Below are 19,790 nucleotides of genomic sequence, written 5' to 3' on the forward strand. Positions count from 1 at the left end.
CTCAGTTTCCAGTTTCTGGCCACTACAAAGAGGGCTGCCACAAACATTCGTGCACATACAGGTCCCTTGCCCTTTTTTATAATCTCTTTGGTATATAAGCCCAGTAGTAACACTGCTGGATCAAAGGGTATGCACAGTTTGATAACTTTTTGAACATAGTTCCAAATTGCTCTCCAGAATGGTTGGATGTATTCACAATTCCACCAACAATGTATTAGTGTCCCTGTTTTCCCACATCCTCTCCAACATTCTGCATTATCTTTTCCTGTCATTCTAGCCAGTCTAACAAGTGTGTAGTGGTATCTCAGAGGTGTCTTAATTTGCATTTCTCTGATTAATAATGATTTAGAGCATCTTTTCATATGGCTAGAAATGGTTTCAATTTCTTCATCTGAGACTTGTCTGTTCATATACTTTGACCATTTATCAATTGGAGAATGGCTTGATTTCTTATAAATAAATCATTAGATTTAAAAAAAATGTAACTTATGAGAAACGTAACTGAAAATCCTCATTTTACAAAGCAGGAAACAGTCCTTATATGAGGAAGTAAATATCATTGCTGAATTCAGTATTTCAAGAAAAGGAGTCCATGGAAATAATGGCAGAAGCAAATCTCAGCTTTGTGGAAGAACTTATTCTTTTGGGTTTCTCTGACTTACCTCATCTCCAAGGTATTCTCTTTGGTATTTTCTTATACATTTACATAAATATCCTGATAGGAAATGGTCTCATTATTGTAATTACAAAATCTGATGCAACACTCCAAACCCCCATGTACTTTTTTCTAGGCAATTTTGCCTTTTTGGAAATCTGCTACACATCAGTCACTATTCCCAGAATGCTTTCAGATCTTTGGACTCAAAACACAAATATTTCTTTGCTGGCTTGTGCAGTTCAACTTTGCTTCTTTCTTATTCTGGCAGCATCTGAGTGTCTTCTCCTAACTATGATGGCATATGACCGATATGTGGCCATTTGTAAGCCATTATATTATACACTTATTATGAATCACAAAATATGTGTCCAACTAGTACTTGCCTCCTGGATCTCTGGGGTTCCCATAATGATTGGCCAGACATATCAAGTTTTCTCTTTACCTTTTTGTGATTCTAATATACTTGATCACATTTTCTGTGACCTGCCACCATTAATGAAGTTAGCCTGTGAAGACACATTTTGGAATGAAGTTACATTCTACACAATAATTGTCTTATTTGCTTTTATTCCCTTTTTGCTGATATTTTACTCCTATATCAGGATCTTCATTACCATCCAAAAGCTTCCTTCAATAATAGGAAGATCCAAAGCCTTTTCTACTTGCTCCTCCCACCTTATGGTTGTGACGTTGTTTTACGGATCCGGTATTATTTCATATTTACAATCCAAGACCAGTTATAAAAAAGGAATAGAAAAAATTATTTCTCTTTTCTATATCTTTATAACTCCTTTATTCAATCCCCTGATTTACAGCTTTAGGAACCGGGATGTCATTGTGGCAATGAAAAAAGTATTTTCTAAATGAACAAGATCATAAAGCAATTGGATAAAATTTCCTTTCAAATTTCTTATCCTTTAATTGAAAAATCTTACCAGCAAGCTGTTAGTTTTTTTATTCCTAACTTCCTTTGAAATTGACATCATTTTCATCTTCTCAACTCCAATGCAAATCTGTTATCATTTCAGGCATCAATACAACAGTTCTTATGTGTTATCAAATAACAAAATCATTCTGTTTCTGTCATTGATATTAAGAAAGTGTTTCTGTTTTTGAAATTAAAATGGCAAGCTGAGATAAATAACTAAATAAATTAGTATGAAAAAGATAGAAGCCTGGAAAATGTACAGAAAACTGAGCTATTTAGGAACTGCATGTGAAGATTGCCAAGAAAATCTTTAATCATTATGATTTATGATTTTACATATTCATGGGGGAAATTTCTTTCTAACCATCCTGAATTTTAGTAAGAATATCTCAATTTTATTTTAACATTGCAAGATTTATTTTACTATAGGTCTTCTATAATCTTTAAAATCACATGTAAAAAAAATAGATCATTTAATTTATAACATTAACTGGAGAATTACAAGAAGAATGAGACATTCATTGGGATAAGTGTTAAATTTTGGAGATTTGTATTTGGAGCTGACATTTTAATTAATCTTTTGTCTTCACCTATAAAGTACATGAGACCTTAGATCAGTCACTAAACATCCAGACCTCCACCACTATAGAATCAGCTTCTAGAAACCATTTCAGTTTCATCAATCTTTGTTTATTTCAGCATATGAGAAGATTTTCATACCATTTTGTTTTCTGAATGAGCAATTTGTTCAAAGCAGCTTTTTCAAGTCAATAAATCTGTTACAGCTTTCCAAATAAGTGAATTGAAGATTGCTTTTAAGATTGACTTTGGAAAGGCAATTTCAGGTAACTTTTGAGATTGTCCTTTGCATAACTCCTAGATGGGAGTTGTCTCATTGGGAAACATATAAACTATAGTGTTTGTGCTACCAAGTGTAAGAAAATATTAATTGTGCAAATCTGTTGTTTAAACTGTTGTTTATTGGTGTCAGTGATACTAGATGAGGACTAATATTTTAAGTTGAAAAGTTTGTTATAAATTTATTTTAAAAAGACTTCGTGTTTATTTGAATTTAAACTTGATTATTGTTTTTGTTCAATGATATTTTCAAAATATAAACCTGAAATTCAATTGGTTATCTTAAAAAAAATCTCTTATTTTGGCTTTGTATTGTCAGATATATCTGTGGATGTTCTCTGATCTTAAATGATACTTAATATCAAATGATCCTATTAAATACTTCATTTTTTTTATAACAAGAAAATTGTACATCATGAGATGGTGCCCAGAGCTATAATTTGTCATGTTAATCCTTAATTAACATTAAGCATATTAATGATTCTTTCACCTTATCTTTATTATATTTTAATGTTTAATTTATTGTAAACATTGTATATTAAGCTGTTCTCATTGTTCTTTATTTTTTGATTTAAATTATTAAACACAAGTTCACCCTTGCTTCTTTCCGAATGTCTTATGTCATCATCCGGAAAAAAAAATTGACACTAACATTCCAATATATTCATATATCACAATTTTCTAAAATCTGGATAAATTACATCTTGAGCATTCAATTCATTAATTGTCACAGTAAACATGCTCATAAAGAATATGAGGTTATTTTAGCAAGACTTTATTTTGGTAAAGAAAGATCAGCTCTTTATAAGCATCATTTTCTTTTCTAAGTTTTCACCAAGTGGTACCAGCCAAGATGGTTCCCAGAACTAAAGAAAGACTACTTTGCACAAAAAAATGTATAACATTTCTCATTTGAAGGCAAAGAATTGGAAATCAAGGGGGATGCCCATCGATTGGGGAATGGATTAATAAATTGTAGTAGATGATGGTGATGTTATATTTTTCCTATGGAGAATTATGAGAAATTATCAGAAAAACCTGAAAATCCTCCTCAAACTTAAGCAAAGTGAAACAAATTGTGTACAAAGTATTAGCAATGCTGTTGGATGATCAGTTGTAAATGAGTTTCCTATTCTCAGAAATAGTGATCCACAATTATACTGAAGAAGTCAAGAGGAAAAATGCTATCCCAATCCAGAGAAAGACCTGATATTGTGTAAATACATGTAAACCAGGCTTTTTTTAAACTTTATTTTTCTTGAAGGCTTTTTTTTGGGGGGGGGTTGGGGGAGCAAAAATGTATATTTTCCTTCATAATATGGCTTTTTTTTTCCTGTGGTAATTGGGGTTAAATGACTTGCCCAAAGTTACATAGTTAGGAAGTCTAAAGTGTCTCAGGTCAAATTTGAACTCAGGTCCTCCTGACTTCAGGGCTGGTGCTCTATCCACTGTACCACCTAACTGCCCATAATATGGCTTTAATGAAAATGATTTATATAACTTCACATATGACTTCTTCCAGAAGATGGAAAAATGAATGAAAGGAGACTATCTGGACCTCAAACTTTCAAAAATACATGTAAAATTTGCTTTAAATGTAAATGGGGAAGTAAAAATGTAAAACCTTGGGGAAAGGAGAGGAGAGGTGGGAAGATTATTCATGTGTAATATACATACTTCAACAAAACCCCAACAATTTTCATCAGAATGAATAATATCAAAAAATCCTATAATTGAGAATAGAAGCAAGAAGGAGGGAAGCCAGTATTTTTGTCAAATACTCCCAATATATCCCCTCTACAAAAATCTTTTTTTAGCAAGAACTTTTTTTTTTTAAAAAGTGTTACTATTTTTAACAAAGGAGAGCAAAATAGGAATACAAAAAAGAGGACTTGCAGGTACACAGCAAGCAACCAAGAGACCATGGTAGTGGCACTGCAGTGGGCTAAGGTAGCTGTAGAACTTGGGAGAAGTATAGTGACAAGGAATAATAAGCGAATTGAATACATAGTTAGAAAAAACATCCATGGAGACCACTATCACACTGGGATCAGGAATAGGTGCAATTTGCAAGTCTTCCATACATTATCCAGTTCTGGATCAGTATTTCAGAGTGCCAAAAAATGATGGGTACTGCCAAGACATGAACCATAATGTAAACCATGAGAGCAGGTAGCCAATCTCTCTCAATCACATTATCTGGTTTGTGGCAAGAAAGAAAGGAAGAATAAAAAAGGAAGGGAGGGAGAGAAGAAGGAGGGATCAAGAGAAGAAGGGACAGAGGGAGGGAGGGAAGGAGTAAATCTTTTTTACTAAAGACGTACTAAAAGTAAATCTTTTAAGACAAAGGTATAAAGACTCCAAATTTCAATCCAATGACATCATCATTAAGACTCTAAATATTGTGGGATGGAGCCAAGATGCCAGAGAGCAGACACAGCTTCTTGTGACCCACAGCAGATCAAGCATCTATACTGGTTTTGGAGTCAGACTCCACAAATATTTAGAGTACAACACATCTCCAGAAGAAGATACCTTGGAAGAACTTCAAAACAGGTTTGTTTCAAACAGACAGAGGGATAGTCTGCCAAGCCCAAAGAGCAGCACAGGGTGTCTGGGGCAAGGAGCTGGGGCAGGAACTGAGAGCATTACAGCTTCCATGTACCTGGAAATTTTCTGTGAGTCTTTTAGGCTATTCTGTCCTGGTCACAAGCAGGAGATTTGGCAAATTGGCTACAAAAAGAAAATTGTAAACCAGTGAGCCCTGGAAAAACACAGAACCTAGCCAGGATTATCCAGCACCTGAAGTCAATCAGCATAATGGCTGCAGAGCAAACTAAAGCTTCTATAATTCCTGTTCATTAAGAGCAGACCTCAAGCCTTAAAAAAACCACAAAAAAAAACCCCAAAAGAACTCTCACCATAAACAATTTTTATAAAAAGAGAAAAACAGAACTCAAATCCTAAGGTTCCTAAAAGCAAATCAACTCCAGATGAAGCCCCAAAGGGAGGTATGAGTGGGTCCCCATTTCACAAGGCTTTCTTGGAAGATTGCATAAAGGATCTTAAAAGAGATTTAGAATAAAACCAGGGAAAGAAAATGAGATCTTTGCAAGAAGAAATGGAAAAGCATCTAACTCCCTACAAAATAGATCTGATGAAATGGAAAAAACATATAACTCTTTACAAAATAGATATGAAAAAGACACCAATTCATTGAAAAACAAAATTTGTGAAATGGATAAAATGCAGTGAACAAAACAATTCAATTGGCTAAGTTCAAAAGGAGCTAAAACAGGTAACTGAAGAAAATAATAAAAATAACACCCAAGTAGAATTGAACAAATAGAAGTGAATGACTCAATAACACTTCAAAAACCAGTCACATAGAACCAAAAAAAAAAAAAAAAAAGAAAAAAAAAAGAAAAAGAAAAAATAGAAGTAAATATGAAATACCTCCTAGGAAAAAACATTGATCTTGGAAACAGATTAAGGAGAGACAATCTAAGATTATTGGACTCCTGAAAGCCATGATGAAAAAAAAAAAAAAACCTAGACATAATCTTACAAGAAATGATAAATGAAAACTGCCCTTATGTCTTAGAATCAGAAGGTTAAATAGCCATTGAAAGAATTCACTGACCACCTCCTAAAAGAGACCCCAAAATTAAAACCCCAAGGAATATCATGGCTAAATTTCAGAACTATCACACCAGGGGGGCGGAGCCAAGATGGTGGAGAAGACACAACTGACTTTCTAAGCTCCTCTCATTCCCCTTATAACCAACTATTTTTTCCAGCCTCATAAATAGCTCTTCACTGCTTAAATTCATGAAGATCATAAGCATACAACTTATCAGCTGAAGTCAATCTGGAAGATCACTAGGAAAGGTTTGTCCTGAGGGGCCAGGAACAGACTAGCACAGGCAGTGAGAGACTAGCGTCCTGAGCAGACCAGGGGCGGGGGTGATATCTGTGGCTAGAGAAGTTATAGAGACCACTCTGCTATAGGCTAACTGCTCTGCCTTGATTACAAAGCAGCAAACTGGCAGAGAAATTAAAGCCCGAAACAGAGGGTACTCCAAAAAAATGCCAGAACCTAACAAGTTCTGGCTATAACTACTCAAACCTGGAAATGACTCAGGCAGACTGAAATGCAGCCCTGCAGCCACATCCTGCAGTTGAGGGCTTTTGCTAGGGTAGTTACAAACCCGCCTGGCAGTGGGGGCACAGCCTGGGCAGCCTCTAATCCGCACAGTGGGGTGCTCGGCCTGGGGCAATAGAACTTCCCCAACAGGACTATGCTTCCTGGGGCAGAGACACTTCTGGTCCCTGCAAATGCATTCACTGCTCAACTGCTAAGACCCACAGCCCCAGGGTGGGATTTGGCTTGGGATAGTGAAACTCTCACTGCTCAGCTTTTAGTCCCAGTGCAGTCATTATCTCATACAGCTGGGGTTCTTTGCAGGGCACTTTCCTAGGTCTGCCCTCAGGCCTGAGTTACTTCCAGGTGGGGAACTCTTTCCCATGGAACTCCAGTACCTCACTGCTTTTTGTAGCTGGCTAGGAGGACAGCTACCCCTCCATACACCTTTCACTGCTCTGCATAGGAAGCTGGTAACCTCCTGGCCTTGAAGGCAGACCCTATAGGCTTTAACAAAATGAGTAAGAAAATCAAAAAGACAATTGATAGTTTCTATTCAGAAAGAGAACAGCTTTTCAACCCTGAAGAGACTAATAGCAGACAGTCCCCAGACAATTGTTGGTCCCCAATACAAAAGACTCTCCTAGAAGAGACTATTAAAATCCTTAAAAGAGAACTAGAAGAAAAATGGGAAGCTATGCAAGAGAATACAAAAAAGACATATAACTCACTAAAAGAAAAATTTGATAAAGTGGAAAAAGAAAACAACTTCCTGAAATGTGAATTGGAAAAAGTAAAAAACTCCCAAGAAGTGCAGGGAAACAGAATTTGTGAATTGGAGAAAGAAAATAACTCATAAAAAAAAAAAATTAGTGAAATGGAAAAAAATTCCATAGAGCAAAATGACTCATTTAAAAACTCAATTGGATATATACAAAAAGAAATAAGGGAAAAAAATAATGAAGAAAATAACTCATTAAAAATCCTAACTGAAAAAAATAGAAATGACTGATTCATCAAGGCAGGAAGAATCAGTCAAGCAAAGCCAAAAAAATAAAAGATTGGGAAAAAAATCAAATATTTATTTGGAGAAACAACAGACATGGAAAATAGATCTAGGAGAGACAATCTAAGGATCATCGTACTACCCAAAAATTATGATGAAAAAAAGAGCCTAGATATTGTTTTACAGGAAATCATTAAAGGGACCTGCCCAGAAGTAATAGAACTGGAAGGTAAAATAGGCATTGAAAGAATTCATCGAACACCTTCTGAAAAAGACCCTAAAATAAAGACTCCAAGGAATATTGTGGCCAAACTTCAGAATTTTCAGACTAAAGAAAAACTTCTACAAACAGCCAGGAAAAAACAGTTCAAATACCAAGGTGCCGCAATAAGGGTCACACAAGATCTGGCTGCCTTAACATTAAAGGATCGAAGGGCCTGGAATTTGATATTCTGAAAGGCAAAAGAACTTGGAATGCAGCCAAGAATAAACTACCCAGCTAAGCTGAGCATTTTTTTTCCATGGAAGAAGATGGACATTTAATGAAACAGAAATTCCATCTGTTTCTGAAGAAAAAAACAGACAAACAAAAAATGTGATCTCCAACAACAGGACTCAAGACAAGTAGAAAAAGGTAAAAGGAACTCTTGAGAACTGTATTTCTGTTGTGGATATACATAAAAACCACATGTATAATTTGATTTTACTGATATAGCATAAAAAAGGGAAGTAGAAATGGAAAGGGGATAATGTCAGAAAAAGGGAAAAGGGGAGATAAAAAGAGGGAAACTACATGCGACGATGAGGCAAAGGAAACCTATCATATCTGAGGGAACTTAGAGAGGGGGAAGAACATTGTGTGAATCTTACTTTCATCAGAGTTGGCTCAAAGAGGAAATAATTGACAAATTTGTTTTACAGGGAATCTTCTCTCACCTCATTAAAAAGTGGGAGAGGAAAAGGGAAAAGGGAAAAGAGTAATAAGGGAAGGGTACAAGAAAGGGGAAGGGATTCAAAGGGAGGAAGGAAGAATAATAAAGAGGGAGAGCTGGGTGATGCAAGTGAGACCAATAAGTTTAATACTAAGGAAGGGGGGAAGGAGGGCAAGGAAAAGAAAAGCATAATCTGAGGATATTAGGATGGCAGGAAATACAGAATTAGTAATTTTAACCATAAATGTGAATGGGATGAACTCCCCCATAAAGAGGAGGTGGATAGCAGACTGAATCAAAAGTCAGAACTCTACAATATGTTGTTTAGAGGAAACACATTTAAAACAGGGAGATACATATGGAGTAAATATAAAAGGCTGGAGCAGAATCTATTATGCTTCAGGTGAAATCAAAAAAGCAGGGGTAGCCATCCTTATCTCAGATCAAGCAAAAGCAAAAATTGATCTAATTAAAAGAGATAAGGAAGGAAACTATATCTTGCTAAAAGGTACTATAGACAATGAAGCAATATAAGTATTATATGTATATGCACCAAGTGGTATAGCATCTAACTTCCTAAAGGAGAAGTTAAGAGAGTTAAGAGAAGAAATAGACAGCAAAACTATAATAGTGGGAGATCTCAATTCTGTACTCTCAGATTTAGATAAATCAAATCACAAAACAAATAAGAAAGAAATTAAAGAGGTTAATAGAATATTAGAAAAAATTAGGTATGATAGATCTCTGGAGAAATCTGAATGGTGACAGAAAGGAGTATACTTTCTTCTCATGGAACCTACACAAAAATTGACCATATATTAGGACATAAAGACCTCAAAATTAAATGCAGGATGGCAGAAATAGTAAATGCTTTCTTTTCAGATCACAATGCAGAAGAAGAATTAAATTGGAAGAATTTCAAGGGAATGAATGAAAACAAATGCCCTTTACAATGACCTAATTGTTCTAGATCTAAAACTATCTTATAAAACAGCAATCATTAAAACTATTTGGTACTGGTTCAGAAATAGAGGAGTCAATCAATGGAATAGGGTAGGATCACAGGACAAAATAGTAAATAACTATAGCAATCTAGTATTTGACAAACCCAAAGACTTCAGCTCTGGGGATAAGAATTCAGTATTTGACAAAAATTGCTGGGAAAATTGGTGACTAGTATAAAAGAAACTAGACATTGACCCACAACTACACCATATATCAAGAGAAGGTCAAAATGGGTTCATAATTTAGAAAAAAAGAGTGATATTATAAGCAAATTAGAGGAACATAGAATAATTTACTGTAATGGGCTGAGGCTTGAGTTGATGCACTGAGGTACCAAGCACATGAGGCTAAATAATAATTGGACTATACTCTATTAATATACATGCTTAGATAAAGGATGGCCCCCGCCCACTCTCTGTGCAAGTCCTGATGTGTTGTATAGGGAATGACGATTTTGGTGGGTGGAGGCTGAGAGAAAGGAAGAGAGGCTGGGGGAGATTGGCCTGGGTTCTATGTTTGTAGCTGCTGGTTGTGTGGCTACTGGTCTAGCTAGCTTCTTGACTCAGCTGCACACATTGCTATTGCCCATTCTCTTCCACCTCCAATCTTTCTTCACTGAGAATAAAGACTGACGATTTTCCCCTAACCTGAATTCCTGACTCTGGCTGATTTTAAAATACACGGTCTTCACAATTTACCTCTCAGATCTATGGAGAAGGAAGGAATTTTTTTCCAAAGAAGAACAGGAACTCATAGTTGAACAGCAAACAGATAATTTTGATTACATTAACTTAAAAAAGTTTTTGTACAAACAAAACTAATGCAGACAAGATTAGAAGGGAAGCAATACATTGGGAAAACATTTTTACATTTACGGGTTCTGATAAAGGCTTCATTTCTAAAATTTATAGAGAATTGACTCAAATTTATAAGAATTGAAGCCATTCTCCAATTGATAAATGGTCAAAGGACATGAATAGAAAATTTTCAAATGAAGAAATTAAAACCATTTCTAATCATATGAAAGGGGGCTGTAAATCACTATTGATAAGAAAAATGCAAATTAAGGCAACTCTGAGATTGGCTAAGATGACAGGAAAAGATAATGACAAATATTGGAGGGAATGTGGGAAAACTGGATCACAAATACATCATTAGTGGACTTATGAATGGATCCAGCCATTCTGGAGAGCAACTTGGAACTATCCTCAAAAAATTATTAAATTGTGCATACCCTTTGATCCAGCAGTGCTTCTATTAGGCCTATATCCCAAAGAGATCTTCAAGGAAGGAAAGGGACCATGTGAGCAAAAATGTTTGTGTCAGCCCTTTTTATAGTGGCAAGAAACTGGAAACTGAGTGGATGCCCATCAGTTGGAGAATGGCTGAATAAGTATTGTATATGAAAGTTATGGTATATTATTGTCCTATAAGAAAGGATTATGAGGATGATTTTGTAGAGGCCTAGAGAGACTTATATGAACTGATGCTAAATGAAATGAGCAGAACCAGGAGATCATTTTGCACAGCAACATTAATATATAGGACAATAAGTTCTGATCAATGTGACTCTTCTCAAGAATGAGATGACTGATGGCAGTTCCAATGATTTTAGGTAGAAGAGAAACATTACTATCAGAGAGAAGACTATGAGAACTGAATGTGGATCACAACATAACATTTTCACTCTTTTTGTTGTTTGCTTGCATTTTGTTTTCTTACTCATTTTCTTTCCTTTTTGATCTGATTATTCTTGTGCAGCAAGATAATTGTATAAATATGTTTATACATATTGGATATAACATATTTTAGCATGCATAACAAAAAAGTCTCTAAATTCTATTGCCCACTATGAATCCTCCATATATTACAAAAGTGATAAGATCATGAGATTTTGAACTAGAAAGGACCAAAGAGAATACTTAATATGTTACTTTCTATCAGCATCTTGTCTCAGAGAAGTACTAATTAAGATCCAGACAAAGGAACTAAATTATCCAAGTTCCTATGGGCAGCCAAGGAAGCTAGACTTTGAACTAATTTACAAAACTTGATTTAATTCATTACTGCTCTCACAACAATGTACAATACCATGACACTAACAATGTATTGTGATTCCCACAGTTTATGGGGACAACCAAGCTATTTGTTTTTTTCAAGGATAGATCCTGCAAAGAAGAATTGGTTAGGAGTAATTCAAGTTCTCTCAAAAATAAACTTATCCATTCATTTGTAGCATTAAAAATATAATAATAAACAAGGATGACATGCTTTGCTCAGAGAGAGTACTTTGCTTTCTACATCTCAATAAAGATCCTTGTACAGGTCTGTGAGGCAGTAAGTTCATTTTTTTTTTTTATTTTTTAAATAGCTTTTTATTTACAAGTTATATGCACGGGTAATTTTACAGCATTGACAATTGCCAAACCTTTTGTTCCAATTTTTTCCCTCCTTCCCTCACCCCTCCCTAGATGGCAGGTTGACTAATACATTTAAATATGTTAAAAGTATAAATTAAATACAAAATAAGTATACATGTCTAACAGTTATTTGCTGTATAAAAAGAATTGGACTCTGAAATAGTGTACAATTAGCCTATGAAGGAAATAAAAAATGCAGGTGGACAAAAGTATAGGGATTGGGAATTCTATATAATGGTTCTTAGTCATCTCCCAGAGTTCTTTCGCTGGGTGTAGCTAGTTCAGTTCATTACTACTTCATTGGAACTGATTTGGTTCATCTCATTGCTGAGGATGGCCAGGTCCATCAGAATTGGTCATCATATAGTATTGTTGTTGAAGTATATAATTATTTTCTGGTCCTGCTCATTTCACTCAGCATCAGTTCATGTAAGTCTCTCCAGGCCTTTCTGAAATCGTCCTGCTGGTCATTTCTTTTTTTTTTTAGTTGAAAACTTCTCAATTTATTGCCATATATTCTAACTTTTTTTTTTTTTTTTTTTTTTTTTTACCTTTTATTTACAGGATATACATTGGTAACTTTACAGCATTAACGGGAAAACCTCTTGTTCCAATTTTTACCTCTTCCCCCCCCCCTCCCTAAATTCAGGATGACCAGTAGATGTTAAAAATTATTAAAATAAACAGATCAATAATATACATGACCAAAAATTTTTTGCTGTACAAAAAAAATCAGACTCGAATTATTGTACAATTGGCTGGGAAATCAAAATGCAGGTGGCATAACTAAGGGTTAGAATTCAATGTATGGTTTTAGTCATCTCCCAGAGTTCTTTTTCTGGTTGCTAGTTCAGTTCATTTTTCCATTAGAAATATTTGGTTGATCCCGTTGTGAGGGATGGCCTGATCCATCAGAACTTATCATCTATATTTTTTAGAGGTATATAATGATCTCCTGGTCCTGCTCATTTCCTCAATCCAGTTCTTAAAATCTCTAGGTTTCCAAAATCATCCTGTTGGTCATTTCTTCAGAAGGTAATATTCCATAATTTTCTATACCACAATTTATTCAGCCATTCTCCAACTGATGGACATCCATTCAGTTTCAGTTTTCTAGCCACTAAAAGGGCTGCCCAAAATTCTGCAAATGGTCCCTTTCCTTCTTTTTCTCTTTGGGATTTCCAGTAGTAATACTTGGATAAAGGGTATCACGTTTGATAACTTTTGAGCATAGATCCAAATCTCTAAAATGTTGGATTTTAAACTCACCAACAATAATCAATGTCCCAGTTTTCCCACATCCGTCCAAAATCATCATTATTTTTTCCTGTCATCTTAGCCAATCAGGGTGGTAGTATCTTAAGGTTTTTAATTTGCATTTCTCTGATTAATAATGACTTGGGCATTTTCCCTTTATGATTGAAATGGTTTAATTTCTTCATCAGGAATTTTATTCATATCCTTTGACCATTTTCAATTAAATGGCTTGATTTTATAAATTAGGTTAATTCTCTATATTTTTAAATGGGCCTTTATCAGAACCTTTGATTAAAATATTTTCCAGTTTATTGCTTCCCTTCTAATCTTGTCTGCATTGTTTTGTTTGTACAAAAACTTTTCGTTTTATAATGAAATTTTCTATTTTGTGATCAGTAAGTCTCTGTTCTCTTTGGTCATAAGACCTTCCACAGGTTTGAGGGTAAATATCCTTTTCCTCTAATTTTTAATTTCATTCTTTATGCCTGGGTCTGAACCCATTTTGACCTTATCTTGGTGTCGGTGTTAAGTATGGATGTCCTGAAATAATGTTCAATTTTCCACAATTTTATCAAACAGTAAGTTCTTATCCAAAAAGCTGGGATCTTTGGGTTTATCAAGACTAGGTTCTATTTTGTTGACTGTTTTATCCTGACCTAATCTTTCCACGTCAACTAATCTATTCCTTACCAATCCAAATGGTTTTGGTAACTGCTGCTCTATAATATAATTTAGATCTGGTCAGCTAAGCCACCATCATTTGTTTTTTATTAATTCCCTTAAATTCTTGACCTTTTTGTTTTTCCATTGAACTTTTTGTTATTTTTCTGGTCATTAAAATAGTTTTTGGGGTCTGATTGGTATGCCTAAATAAATTTGTTTAAATAATATTGTCATTTTTATTATATTTGCTCGCCCTATCCAAGAGCATTTAATATTTTTTCAATTTTGTGACTTAATTTGTGTGAAAAGTGGTCTGTAATTTTTCATAAAGTTTCTAATTTCCCTTGGAGATGTTCCTAAATTTTTATTTATTAGTAGTTCAAATGGATTTTCTTTTGTAACTCGACTGTTGGATTTTGGTGTATATAAAATGCTGATGACTTATGTGGGTTTTTTATAACCAGCAACTTTCTAAAGTTGTGGATTATTTCTAATAACTTTTTTTAGAATCTCGGGTTCTTAAGTATACCATCATGTCTCAAAAATGATTTTGGCTTCCTCATTTATTCTTTTCCTTTTCTTTTTCTCACTCTTATTACTATAGGCGTTTCTAATCAATATTAAAAGTAACGGTGATGTGGGCAATTGCCTCGATCATTGGGATGGTTGGTTTGTCTCCATTAATTGTCTTACTGATGGTTTTAAATGGCTTATTATTTTTGGGAAAAGGTCATTTTCCTATACTCTCAAGTGTTTTTAATAGGAATGGATGTTGGTTTTTATAAATGCTTTTTCTGCATCTTTAGATGATCATATGGTTTTTTGTTAATTTGGTTATTAACATGGCCAATTATATTGATGTTTTCTAATAGAACCAGCCCTGCTTCTGTATTCCATTGATCATAGTGTATTATCTTGGAATGATTTTCTTAGTCTTTTTTGCTAATATCTTATTTAAGATTTAGCATCAATTTCATTAGGGAGTTGGTCTATAATTTTCTTTCTCTGTTTTAATACCTGGGGTATCAGTACCATGTCTGTTCATGAAGGAATTTGGTGGACTCCTTTTTCCCTATTTTATCAAATAATTTATAGAGGGAAATTGTTCTTTTGTTTGGTAAAAATTCACATTAAATCCATTGGTCCTGGGGTTTTTCTTAGGGGTTTTTAAACCTTTTATTTCTTTTTTGAAATAGGACTATTCAAAAATTTACTTCCTCCTCTTTAGTCTGGGAATTCTGTATTTTTGGGGTTCATCCATTTTGGGTTATCAAATTTTTTGGCATAAAGTTAGCAAAAATTCTTATTTTTTCTCTAATTTCCTCTTCATTGGTGGAAGTTCTCCTTTTCATTTTGACTACTAATTTCATTTTCCTCCCTCCTTTTTCTAATCAGATTTACCAAACATCTATTTTTTGGCTTTTCATAGAACCAATTTGTTTTTTAATTAGTTCAATAGTTTTTTTCTTTAATTTTTAATTTCTCCTTTTAATTTTAAATTTCAATTTGTTTTGTTGGGGTTTTAATTTGGTCTTTTTTTTTTTTAGTTGCAAAGATTCATTAATCTTTTCTTTCTCTGTTTTTATTCAAAATTCTGGATATAAAATTCCCTCTTATTACCCTTTGGTGCATCCACAAATTTTTGGTTGTGTCTCATTTGTCATTATCTTGGGAAAATTATTAATTTATCTATAATTTGCTGTTACCCAATCTTCTTTAAAGATGGTTGTTTGTTTAATTACTTTTTGGTCTTTTTTTTGTTGAATGTGTTTTTTGCATCATGATCGAAAAAGCATTTACTTTTCTGCTTTCTTGATTTAATTTAGGATCTTTATGTTAATAATGTCAATTTTTGAATAGGTTCCATAATTAAGAAGAAATATTTCCCCTTTATCTCCATTCAATTTTCTCCAAGATCCAACATCCCTAATTTCTAATTTCTATTTTTCTTTAATTTCTTTCTTATTTGTTTTGTGGTTTGTTTGTCTAATTCTGGGTGCAAGGTTGGGATCTCCTCTTTCAGTTTTGTTGTCTTTTCTTCTTGCAACCTCTTAACTCTCCTTTAGGAAGTTAGTTATCCCTTGGTGCATATATGTTTAATATTGATTTCTTCGTTTATGCTCCCTTTGAGGATGTATTTTTCCCCTTTCTCTTTTAAATTAGATCAATTTTTACTTTTGTTGATCGGATGGATGGCTGCTTTTTTTGACTTCCCGGGCTAATAATTTTGCTCAGCCTTTTTCTTTTTACTCTAGCTCCCCTGCTTTAAATGTGTTTCTTGTAAAACAACATTTGTAGGGGTTCTGACTTTTGTCAGTCTGCTTCTGCCTCCTTTTTGGGGGAGTTCATCCCATTCACATTTACGGTTAGAATTACTAAATCTTTTTCCTGCCATCCTAATAACCCCAGTTGGCACTTTTCTTGCCTCCCCCAACCCCTTTCCCCTTTTCCCTTTGCCCCTCTTGTTCACGTCTTATCCTCTTTATAATCCCTCCCTCCCCCCCGGGTCTTTCCCCTTCCCCTTATTACTCTTTTTCTTTTCCTTTTCCTCCCCCCGTTTTTAATGGGGAGGAAATTTTCTCTAAAACAAATGTCAATTTTTTCTTTGGGCCAACTCAGTGAATAAGATTCACCAAATTTCCTCCCCTCTCTAAATTCCTCAGATTGGTAAAGGGTTTCCTTAGCCTCTTTGTGGGATGTGGTTTCCCTCTTTTTCCCTCCTTCCCACCTTGTTTCCCATCATCCCTTTTCCATATCTCTTCCCTTTTTCATTATTCATTTTAATCAAATTTCATGTATTCTTTTTGTATATCCAACAGAAATACAATTCTCAAGAGTTATTTTTTACCTTTTCTGCATCTCTGGGTTCTTTCTTGGAATCAAATTTTTTTTAGTTCTGGTTTTCTTGAAACAAATGGAATTCATTTGTTTCATTAAATTCCATCTTCTTCCTGGGAAAATGCTCCCTTAGCTGGGTAGTTTTTTTGCTGCATCTCAAGTTTTGTGCCTTTCAGATATCATTTAGGCCCCTTCTTTCCTTTAATGTGGGCAGCCAGATCTTGGGTGATCCTTTTGTGGCACCTCGTTTTAAATGGTTTTTTGGCTGCTTGTAAAATTTTTCCTTAATCGTAGTTCTGAAATTTTACAATTTTAGGGTTTTATTTTGGGTTTCTTTAGAAGGTGTTTAAATTCTTTCAATCCTATTTTACCTTTACATTTACATCTGGGCAGTTCTCTTTGATGTTTCTTGTAAAAGTATCTAGGCTCTTTTTTCATCATAGTGTTCAGAATCCCAAAATCCTCAGATTATCTCTCCTAGATCTATTTTCAAGTCTGTGTTTTAAGTAGAAAATTCTGGTTTTCAGTTTGTCATTTTTTTGTTTTTTGCTGATTCTTGCTGTCTCAATGAATCATTAGTTTCAATTTTTTAGTTCTAATTTTTAAAATTATTTTCTTCAATGCTTTTTACTTCTTTCTGTATTTTCAATTGAGTTTTTGAATGTTTTTTGTCTGTGGAGTTTTTCCATTTCCTAATTTTTTTTTTAGTGTTTTTCTTTTCAATTACAGATCCTACTTTTTTTTTCTTTTGTCTTTTTCAATTCCCGGATCCTACTTTCTTGCAGGTTCTTTGTCTTTTCCAATTCCAAAATCCTACTTTCTAGTGAATTCTTTATTTTTTTCAATTCACAATTTTCTTTCCTGAGTTTTTTACTTTTCCAATTCATTTCAGGTTGTTGCTCTTTAAGGCCTCTTTCCTTTCCCATTTTCTTCTCTCTTTTGAGACTTTTAAGGTCTCTTCTTGGGGGTTGTAAGGAGGACAGTCTGATGCTTTTGCTGTTTGGGGTCTCTTCAGGTTTGCTGACCTGTCTTTTTCTTAGAAGCTGTCGTTATTCTTTTCATCTTTTTTTTCATGTTTTTAAAGCCGGGTGGGTCTCCTAGGCAAGGGGTTAGCTTCCTCTGGAGCAGGAAGATGTAAACCGATTTCTGGCACCAGGTATGGGGTGCTCTGGGTGAGGTTTTCCTTCCCCCCAACAGGAAGGGTTCAGCACTGGCCGAGCTATCAAACTGTTAGAGGGTGGGTGGTTATCGTTCCCTAGGCTGGACTAAGTGGTGGGGATGCCCCCCCAGGAGCCCTTGTGGGACTGTGGTTTGGCGCCAGAATGCAGAAACAAACTCTGCCCAGCTTCTCTGCCATGAAATCGGCCTGGAAAACTCTATGGCCCCAAGCCGGGCTCTCCCTGCATATTGGAGGTCCGGGGCCCGTCCTCCTGCTGTGCAGGATCCCCTCCCAAGGAAGGCCCTGCCGGTTGGGGCTGCTGCTTTGCTGAGTCTTTCCTTCCCCTCAGTTTGGGGACTCTCCTCGGAACCTAATTTTCCTCCCAGTCTGGCGTCTCCCCCCTGGCCCCGGAACCAACCTTTTGGCGGATTTTTCTTTGGAGGGTTGTTTCTTCTTATCTTTTACAATTGGCAGTGCTATTTTTGGGCTCGATATAATTTGATAAAGAGGGGGAAAGAAGGCTTGAAAGTCACGTTTCTTCTCCGCCATCTTGGCTCCGCCCCTCGGCAGTAAGTTCAGAGGAAAATAATGACTTGCCCAAAGTTTTAATATTTCTCCTAAATCTGTTCTCCAGATAAGTTGTTTTTTTGATGAGATTTCTATATCTTAGAGCCTCAATAGCTTCCCACTGTCTGATTTTTGAAGGAATTATTTTCTTTCTTAGTTTTTGACTCTCTGTTTCAAATTGATTGTCTTTCTTTTCCCAACTGCCATGATTTTCTTGGGTTGCTCATATTTTTTCCTCTAATTTTAGGTTATTCTCTCTTACTTGATTTTTGAAATCCTTTTTTAAATTCTAAGAAATTTTTTCGGGCTTAAGACTCTTTGATGTTGCTCTTTGATAAAAGAATGGCTTTTTAATGCCATTATCTTCTTCTGGCTATCAACTCTGCACTTCTCTGTCCCTATACTATCTATGATTAGGTTCTTTCTCCTTTGCTTGTTCATTTTATTTATTATTTAAAATTTATGTTTATATTATTTTTAGCAACTATTTAGTTTGATCAAATTCTACTCCTGAGTTATGGGAAATAAGGGCCAAGTCTCAGATCTTTGTTACAGTTATTTCCTGTTGTTTGTTCCAGGCCTCTTTTATTCAGTATTTAACTTTGCTATTTATTTCGATTTTCTAGTTATATGTAAAAATCATTTTCAACATTCCACTTTTGTTAGATTTTGAGTTCACATTTATGTCCCTCCTCTTTTCATCCCTGTACCAAAGACAATAAGAAACTTATATCACAATAAGAAATCTGATATAAGTCGTACATGCATGATGTCATTGCTCCTCTCTCATTGTATGACACAGGTCTGTGGTAGTGACAGCCCAGTCTAGAACAACTTTAGTCAGCAAAACCGTGTTTGGCATCCCTTCTATGTAGAAGGTACGCCAGTATTTTCCTAATCAGCAATCAGACACTCCTCCACTGTGTGTTGGACAAAGATTCTAAGACTGAGGTGGCCTTCCAATCCCAGCTGCCCTCACAAATTGTTTTGTGTTGATTCAACAGTTGTCCTGGAAGGATTTGGAGTTCCCATGAGCCAAGCCTCTGGCTTCTTTCAGATTGTTTTAGGAGAACAGCTGCTTTAGCATGCCTTTTTTCCAGTTCTATATTCTTTTTAAGACATATTTCAATATTTTTCTGAGGAAAAAATTGGTAGAGCAGAAAATTCTGTGACCTACTCCACTATCTTCGCAGAATCCTTTCCTAAATGCAACACTTTGACAACAAAAGATGACAAATAATTTTTTTTGTGCTTTTAAACAGTTCGTCTTGAATTCTATAACCTCTTCTATTTCTTTTGTTAGTTTCATTGTTTAGAAATTGTGACTCTAGACTAGTAATCACATCATCATAGTT

General features: G+C 34.9%; 1 protein-coding gene across 1 annotated transcript; it reads left to right on the forward strand.

Annotated features, from left to right (window-relative positions):
* The first annotated feature begins 592 nt into the window (after positions 1 to 592).
* Positions 593 to 1,525, forward strand: LOC100917976 (olfactory receptor 10AG1-like). Its single transcript, XM_003773832.2, has one exon. The coding sequence runs from the start codon at positions 593 to 595 to the stop codon at positions 1,523 to 1,525; it is 933 nt and encodes a 310-aa protein (XP_003773880.2).
* The last annotated feature ends 18,265 nt before the right edge of the window (positions 1,526 to 19,790 follow it).

The sequence above is a fragment of the Sarcophilus harrisii genome, chromosome 6, assembly GCF_902635505.1.
Source record: "Sarcophilus harrisii chromosome 6, mSarHar1.11, whole genome shotgun sequence".
In the NCBI taxonomy this organism is placed as follows: Eukaryota; Metazoa; Chordata; class Mammalia; order Dasyuromorphia; family Dasyuridae; genus Sarcophilus; species Sarcophilus harrisii.

Excerpts from the sequence above, each read along its gene's own strand:
- LOC100917976 (XM_003773832.2), top strand. The coding sequence starts at position 593 with ATGGAAATAATGGCAGAAGCAAATCTCAGCTTTGTGGAAGAACTTATT.